The sequence below is a fragment of the Prionailurus bengalensis genome, chromosome C1, assembly GCF_016509475.1.
Source record: "Prionailurus bengalensis isolate Pbe53 chromosome C1, Fcat_Pben_1.1_paternal_pri, whole genome shotgun sequence".
NCBI classification, from domain to species: domain Eukaryota; kingdom Metazoa; phylum Chordata; class Mammalia; order Carnivora; family Felidae; genus Prionailurus; species Prionailurus bengalensis.
Window position 1 is genome coordinate 200,985,271 of NC_057345.1, and position 8,390 is coordinate 200,993,660.

Consider the following 8,390-nt stretch of genomic DNA (forward strand, 5'->3'; position numbering starts at 1 on the left):
TTAAGATGTGTAACTACACTGTTTTGTGGTCTTACCTGCTGGTATGTCTGGTATTTTTGATTGAATGATTGGGCATTGAATGTGAGAAAACTATAGAGCTATTTTGAAGGTCTGGATGGTGTTTTTTTCTTCCCTCCAGAAAGAGCTGACTTCTCCTTTTGGTGGGCAGATCATATGGAGTCCGACCATCTTTATCCTGGCAGGAATTAAGCTGACTTGAATTTGGGCTTAAATCTTTGTGAGGAGCAGTCTGTTTATGGTTCACCCCTGCTCTGCTGAAAGCATCAAGGGTCTGCTAGTATCACTTTTCCCTGGTGTACTAAACTCCATTTTTGCCACTTATTCCTGTAACACTGCCAAAATTTGGGCTCAGTTCCTTTACCTTTTAGCTTACTGCCTTTCAACTTAGAAAATGCTTGAAGCAAAAAGCATAGACAGCTACACTCGTTTCTTCCTACTTCCTTTATCTCTGGGATCTTTGCTTCTCAGTACTTGCTGTTTTACTACCTCACTGTTGAGCGTGTTTGTTCCTAGAAAAGGTTTAGTCTCGTAACAAGTCATTCATTGTAACAGAAATAGAAATGAGGAGGTGCAATTGTTCCCAGCTCTGACTCCTGAGGCTTTAAGTAGAGTTGCTGAAAGTAAACCTCCGAGCCTTTATTGGAATAATTTGATCTGTTAATAAGTATATGGTGATTGAGACATGATTTTTGTTGTTTTATTCTTCCATTTTTATTTTTAAAAATCAGTGGTGCCCTGAAGTAAAGGAACATGGTAGGCATTTCATATAGAAATAGCTTTCAGTCCTTTGCAATCTACTCCTTTGGTCAAGGCTATTAAGTACTGGGATTTCCAGATGGAAGCATGGTTTTGTACCATTGTGACTGTAGGCAGCTCACATTATAACATAGTAATATGAGGCTCTTTTTCTTCTTACTTTATTAACCTGACTGGTTAATGTGTCTTTTTAAAATACTGAAGCAGTATTGACCTAGATTCCATCGTACCTCTATTGACAACCCTGCCTGCCTATTGAGACTCTTACTTTTGTAAGTTTTCCTTATAGGTTTGTAGGTATTGGACAGATGAATAATTTAACAGTATTTGATAGATTTTGTACCTCTGACTGTACTAACTTAGATGTTTTTTACACGTAATGAAGTATGGTTTTAATGCCTCTTTTATCTAAATTCTTCTCTACTTATTTCGTATGTATTTTTAAATAGAAATTTGGAAAGTGAAGCATAAGAGTGATGGTTTTATCTTTCTTTGTATTGCCCTCTCCTTTGAAAGCAGTGTTTCGTTAACTTTTCAGCCTCAAAATCCTTGGAGGTGTAGAACAGTGGGAGAAGCATAAGGATTGATTGTGCATTAAAAATTAGTGAACATGGTTGAATTATTTCCTCTTCCATTTTTCTTAAATAATGCTTTAATTTGTTTTAACTATTTATGCCATGTATATATGACTGGATTCCTTCACTCCCATCCCCATACCATCTCCCCCTTGAGATGTCTTGTCTCATATTTTTTGATCCTGTCTCAGAATACCAGGATTACGTTTCAGGGCAGACCTGTAGGAAAGCTGGTTTATGTTATTAATCTTTCTTAGAACCAAAGGAATAAAATGTATAGTTGGCGACTCAAACAGATACAGACAGGAAAGGATATACTACGTTAATACTATCTTAGAATAAGAAATTCTTAAGAAATTCTTTTAATTGAGCTTTTAATTTTGAAATAAAAATGAGAATTATAGATTACAGGCACTGTTAAGAATTCCCATGTACCCTTTGCCCCATTTCCCCTGATGGTAATATAATGCCTTGTAATACTGCAGTACAATATCACAACCATGGTAATGATATTGATACAGTTAAGGCACAGAAAGAATGCTTCCACGACCACAAGGATCCCTTATATTGCTCTCTTACAATCACACTCCCTTCCTTCCTGCCTCCACCCCCTCCTTAACCTTGGATAACATCTAATCTGTTCCCCCTTTTATAATTTTCATTCATTGCACATTTATGAGTGAGTTTTTCTGTGAACATAAGTTCTCATTCCTCTGTTATAAAAGGCCCAGGAGTATCATCAGTGGCTGCTGGGTAGTATCATAGTTGCATATTTAGTTTTTTTAATTGCCAAACTGTTCCAAAGAGCCTGTGTGATTTTGTGTTTTACACCAGCAACATGTGAGTGACCCAGTTCTCTGCATCCTCACTAGCTTTTAGTGTTGTCGCCCTTTTTAGGTGTGTAGCAGTATCTTGTGATTTTAATTAGCATTTTCTAATGGCTAATGATGGGTGTTTTTTCATATTTATTTTGCCATCTGTGTATCCTTTTTAGTGAAATGTTTCTTCGTGTCTTTTGCTCATCTTCTAATTAGATTGTTTTTGTCACGGAGTTTTGAGAGGTCTTTACTTACTTAAATAGTAGTCCTTTTTTGGTTATGTGGTTTGCAAATATTTTCTCCCTGTCTGTACTTTGTGCTGTTTTTTTTTAACTTTTTTTTTTTTTTTAACGTTTATTCATTTCTGAGAGAGACAGCATGAGTGGGGAAGGGGCAGAGGGAGAGGTAGAGGGAGACACAGAATCCGAAGCAGGTTCCAGGCTCTGAGCTGTCAGCACAGAGCCTGACGTGGGGCCTGAGCCTATGAACCATGAGATCATGACCTGAGCCAAAGTTCAATGCCCAACCGACTGAGCCACCCAGGCGCCCCTGTACTTTGTCTTTTTATCCTCTTAATATAGTTCGCAGAACAGAAGTTTTAATTTTGAAGTCTGATTTTAATTTTGATGAAGTCTGATTTTTCCCTTAGCTAATTGATCAGTTAGCTGCTGCTTATAGTCTTTGTCCACATAGATAATCCTTCTTTTCAGTTTGTATTTGCTCTTTACATTAAATATAGTGACAGGGGCGCCTGGGTGGCTCAGTCAGTTGAGCATCGACTTTGGCTTGGGTCATGATCTCACTGTCCGTGGGTTTGAGCCCCGCATCGGACTCTGTGCTGACAGCTCGGAGCCTGGAGCCTGTTTTAGATTCTGTGTCTTCCTCTCTCTCTGCGCCCCCCTCCCCGCTCATGCTCTGTCTGTCTCTCTCTCTGTCAAAAATAAACAAACATTAAAAAAAATTTTAAACATAGTGACATTTCTGGCTGTAGCAATTGCTTTATTCTGTTAGGACTGGTAGTTCACAAGTATTTTTGAATAGTTTCTACTTAGAATATTCTAGACAAAGCAGAAAATGATCATAATTTGATTTTTCCTCAACAGCCGTGGCTCTGTGTAGACATCACAGTTGTTTGTGATATCTGTGAAAATTATTCTCCATGTTCTTTCTCAACATAAACTTTATCATGTTTCCATATATGTTCCTTGGCACTGTGGTAGAGAAAGTATTATTTGTCGGTTTAGGAATGGATATGGTACTTCACAGCATGATATGTAAACACACTTAAGCCGGAGTTGCTGCAAAATGGCATTAGTTTGAGTCCGTGATGCATTAGGCACTGCTGAGTTCCACAACAAGTATGTTGAATGTTGATCTTTTTCAGTAAAACACAATAGTGTTTTCTATGAACAGTTAATTCCATTCTATCATTTGAAAGGTACAACTAAACTATATCATAGGTCTATAAGAAAATGACTTGTAAGATGCTTAACGTTTTCCATTGGAGCTACAAATTCCACCATAGTTGACCGCCCTGTGTCTTTTCAGTTGCCAGAGTCTGCGCTCAGAGACCTCATTGTAGCCACCATTGCTGTGAAGTACACGCAGTCTAACTCCGTGTGCTATGCCAAGAATGGTCAGGTAACCACACTCTCAAACCCACTTCGGGCAGACTGTTGTTTTTCAAAATGATACTCGTCCCTCAGGTGATAGACTGCTTGGAAAGGAAAATTGGCCAGGTTTTTCTTTTCTGGGTTTGTTGGTATCTACTCAGTAATGTGGTAGACCATTAGAGCTAGTGATGATCACAGAGTATCTTCAGAATGACATTAAAATTGGTCATATTACTTCTTGCCCAGACTGAGTTGGCACATTTGGGTTAGTGGGACTGTAATAGCCGCTATAAAACTAGTTTATTCACTCCCCTCCTCCTGATGGCTGTGATATTTCCAGTGAAGAGAGAGTCAAGAATAGTACTGCTACCTATTACTCCATATTTTTGTATCTTGTTGGATATTTTTGCGTTATTTCTAAGGTTATTTTACCAAGAATCTGTAGACTGCAAGTTAATGTGATCTTTTAAAATCAGGTTTACTGAGACATAATTTACGTACAATAAAATTTACTCTTTTTAAGTGTCGAATTTTGAGCAGTTTGCCCACATTATGTAGTTTGATGAATGACCACTACCACGAGCAAGGTGTTGAATGTTTCTTATAGACGTCAAGCGAGATATTTCACTTGTTTCCTAGTGGGCTGAGCCGTAGAATGCAGCACTGAGCCAGCTCCTCCTGGGGGTCTCTTCTAACTCTGGACTGAACTGGTTCTGCTTTCGCCATAGCTTCCTCGGCGTTGGGAGCCCTTCTCACGGTGTCTTGAGCTCTTCTTGGCACCTGTTAAATTATTTGTCCCATAAGTGGGGGAGGGAAAGTGTGGATATTCATTAGCATGTGACCTGGAAGACTTTGAAATTCAGAATTTTAGTGATTGTCAACTGTTAAAAGACTGCTTGTCTCTGTTAACGAAAACTTGGGGGATTGTGGTTACTGGTGTTCTTGGAGTCAGGTTCTAATAAGTTCCAGTAAGACTGTGCCTCACTACTGATGTCCAGGAGTTCTAGAAACTTACAGAGTATTAATAGCCATACTTCAAATGTCACCGAAGAGGTAAAATGTGTTAACAGTAGTTACTGACATCTACTCTCACCCTTAATAACTTAAGAATTATTTGTATTTTGGCCTACTGTTTTTTTCACAGAATTGATAGATTTTAGGAAATGTGCACAAAAGACCTGTTTGAAAAAAATATTGAAAGAGAGATTCATCTTAATGTTCATGTTCTTCAGGTTATTGGCATTGGAGCAGGACAGCAGTCTCGAATACACTGCACACGCCTTGCAGGGGATAAGGCGAACTACTGGTGGCTTAGACATCATCCACAAGTGCTTTCAATGAAGTTTAAAACTGGAGTGAAGAGAGCAGAAATCTCCAATGCCATTGATCAGTATGTTACTGGAACCATTGGCGAGGTAAAAGTCACTGGGTTTGTGAGTGGAGTATACTGGTGTGCTCACTCTTTTCTGTAACAGGTATTTTTCTTAAAATTTTACATTGTCTAAAATTGTAATTCTAAACTTTTTACCAATTCTCCATTGTCTGCTGTCTTTAATTTTTTTGTTCATAGTTAATCCCTTTCTGATACCACAGACTTTCCTTGTCTTTTAAAATTATAACCATTGGTTTAGTTTTATAACTTTGTACTTTCCCTGTTGGTTTTGAACTTTTGATGGCAGGGACTATTTTTCACCTATCCTGAGGCTTCTTTCACAGTGCCAACCAAGCATGATGCTTCTTCATGATAGGTGTGTATTCAACATGAAATACAACTTACCTGATAGCGGGTAACCAGTGTCTTCTCCCCCTACACTTTCTTTTCTTTTTTTTCTTTTTTTTAATGTTTGTTTTTGAGAGAGAGAGAGAAACAGCGTGAGTGCGTGGGGGAGGGACAGAGAGAGAGGGAGACACAGAATCGGAAGCAGGCTCCAGGCTCTGAGCTGTCAGCACAGAGGCTGAAGTGGGTCTTAAACTCATAAACCGTGAGATAATGACCCAGGCCGAGGTCAGACACTTAACGGACTGAGCCACCCAGGTGCCCCTTTCCCCTACACTTTCTACCAGAGTCATTAACAACTCAATTTTTGTTATATTACATATTTAATGTCTTCTATTTTGAAGAAAGCATACGGGTGCATTAAAATAACAACTGTTGGTGTATGTGGGTAGCTCAGTTGAGCAGACCATGATCTCACCGTTCGTGAGTTCGAGCACCACATTGGGCTCGCCACTGTCAGACTGCCAGTGCAGAGCCCACTTTGGATCCTATGTCCCCTTCCCTTTGCACATCCCCCCCTTGCACTGTGTCAAAAATAAATAAACGTTAAAAATAAATAAATAAGTAAAATTGCAACTATCAAGTAGCCTGCTAAAAATCTAGAATTTAAACCTATATCTGGACATAGCAAATGTTGATAAATCCTATGTGGAAAGCAAAAGAGAAGTCTGGTAATCGGATACTCGATAGTCTCCTGAGGAGGTGAGTTAACCACATTACGTTGTCCACAAGTTCAGGGACAGGAATCCATGACATCATAAGTGTCACATAAGTGTGCCTTAAAATCATAAAGTACTTAAAACATAAGCCTTTCTTTTTTTACTCTAATATTGGTATTATCCTGTTTAATATTACTAGTGAAATCTTGCTCGTAGTTCTGGAAGGATCTTTATATGTATGTGAACAAGAGTTAAAAGTATGTTGTTTTAGCCAACAAATCATCCAAAATGGAAGCACCTTTTTAAAAATGTGAATACTGTGAATCATACCTTGATTTCCTCTGTATGACTGACTGTAGACTTGAGGCTGTGTAAATATACTTCTAGAACATCCATCATCATCTGTTTGCTTGTTTTGATACAGGGATATAAAATAGTAGATTTAATTTAGGCAGAGATTAAGAAACAAAATATATTTAGAATTAACTGATTTTGAAAGTAAATGGTATAGTCTTTATTTGGTACACTTAGAATTACTTTTCTTAATGAAATGTTAAAAGCATCAAAAAAAATTCTGGAGATGTAAATTGGAATGAGCCATTATTTATAATTAAATCCTGGGACAAATGCCCAAGTGCTTTCTGGCATTCTGATTTGCATCAGATAGTATTAAAGATTGTATCCAAAATCTTTCTTTCCCCTCTCCACCCCCTTCTCATAGGATGAAGATTTGGTAAAGTGGAAGGCATTGTTTGAGGAAGTCCCTGAACTGCTAACTGAAGCAGAGAAGAAAGAATGGGTTGACAAACTTAATGAAGTTTCTATCAGCTCTGATGCCTTCTTTCCTTTCAGAGATAACGTAGACAGAGCTAAAAGGGTAAGTGTGGAAATGATGTGCATTTGCACAGAATTGATTATGATGTAAAACCACTTCAGAAACCCTGCTTTTGGTGTTTAAGTTCTGTGAGTTTTATAGCCAAGTTATGGCAGTGTGATCAGTAATATTTAAGTATTTTACTTTTCCATTTGATGTTCTTTTGCTCTTTTGGCCGAGCGAATCAGTCTGTATTGTGAACCCTTGTTAGCTTATGCTTTGTAGAGGAGGATGTTGGTTCTTGCGTGTCTTCACCTGAACTTGTGTCTTGAAAGTCAATGTCTCTTCTCCCCGCAGAGCGGCGTGGCATACATCGCTGCTCCTTCTGGTTCTGCTGCCGACAGAGTTGTGATAGAGGCTTGTGATGAACTGGGAATAATTCTCGCTCATACGAATCTTCGGCTCTTTCATCACTGATTTCGTTGCACAGTATTTTATGGTTTGCTCATGTGTAGGTGAAAAATCGCATGTGACCTTTTGACAGGTGCCTTTTTTTAAAAATAAAACATTAAGTCTTAGTTATCTTGGATCCACAGCTTTTGGTTGTATTTAATTTCTTGAAGTTACAGGCTCTCTAGCGTGACAAACATTACCCACAAATATTTGTGTGTAAGAAATACAGGTATATCCCTGCCTCCTGGAACTCAGCTCCTCCCCAAACATTGCCTGCACCAAACATTAAAAACCATCAAGTAAGCCAGAGAAGCCGAGCAGACACTGGCGTTAGATAACATGAGCAGCCTGCAGCCTCACTGCTTTCCTCATAAGGGATTTCACTCATGCAGCCTTTTTTTTTAGCCACAGTTCTAAAAAGCTTGGTTTTCCACTTTCTACAAAAACAGCACCTTGCAGTGTGGGGCCTAGAACCTTAGAAGGGGATAAATAAGTCTTCTATTGGCCACATATACGAGTAATACTAGTCCATACTCTTCCCTTCGTGTTAAATAAAAAGTTACCTGCAGTATCAGCAAGCCCTTCGTGTCCCTTCTAGAGGTCTGTAGAAACATAATGTTTGCTGTTCAAAAGTTGACCCAGCATTCCATGTACAGGCTTACTACTGAAAGTAGAGCACAGTGGGGTGGCAGTGCCTCCCCACATCACAGAATGGTGCCCTTATGTGCCCTGCACAGGTGGCCCTGACTGCTGATATATATGATACCTGTGGCCAACTAAAACCTTTTGTGATTTTTCATCGTAATGGAGGGGGTCTTCTTTTTCTATGTCTTTAATCTACCTCCTCCCTAAATTGAAAGTTCTGAAACTTTTGTGTTTTTTAAGGTCATCCTTCTAGTCATGC

The 8,390-nt window shown here is 38.8% G+C and overlaps 1 protein-coding gene across 1 annotated transcript in view; it reads left to right on the forward strand.

The window, feature by feature from the left end:
• The window catches only part of ATIC (5-aminoimidazole-4-carboxamide ribonucleotide formyltransferase/IMP cyclohydrolase), a 28,352-nt gene extending 20,730 nt beyond the window's left edge, over nucleotides 1-7,622 (forward strand). Inside the window, exons 13-16 of the mRNA XM_043577738.1 lie at nucleotides 3,719-3,811; nucleotides 5,016-5,198; nucleotides 6,941-7,096; nucleotides 7,391-7,622. Coding sequence (XP_043433673.1) covers nucleotides 3,719-3,811; nucleotides 5,016-5,198; nucleotides 6,941-7,096; nucleotides 7,391-7,510 — 552 coding nt within the window. The 3' untranslated portion in view covers nucleotides 7,511-7,622. The remainder of the gene's footprint in view (nucleotides 1-3,718; nucleotides 3,812-5,015; nucleotides 5,199-6,940; nucleotides 7,097-7,390) is intronic.
• Nucleotides 7,623-8,390: the final 768 nt, after the last annotated feature.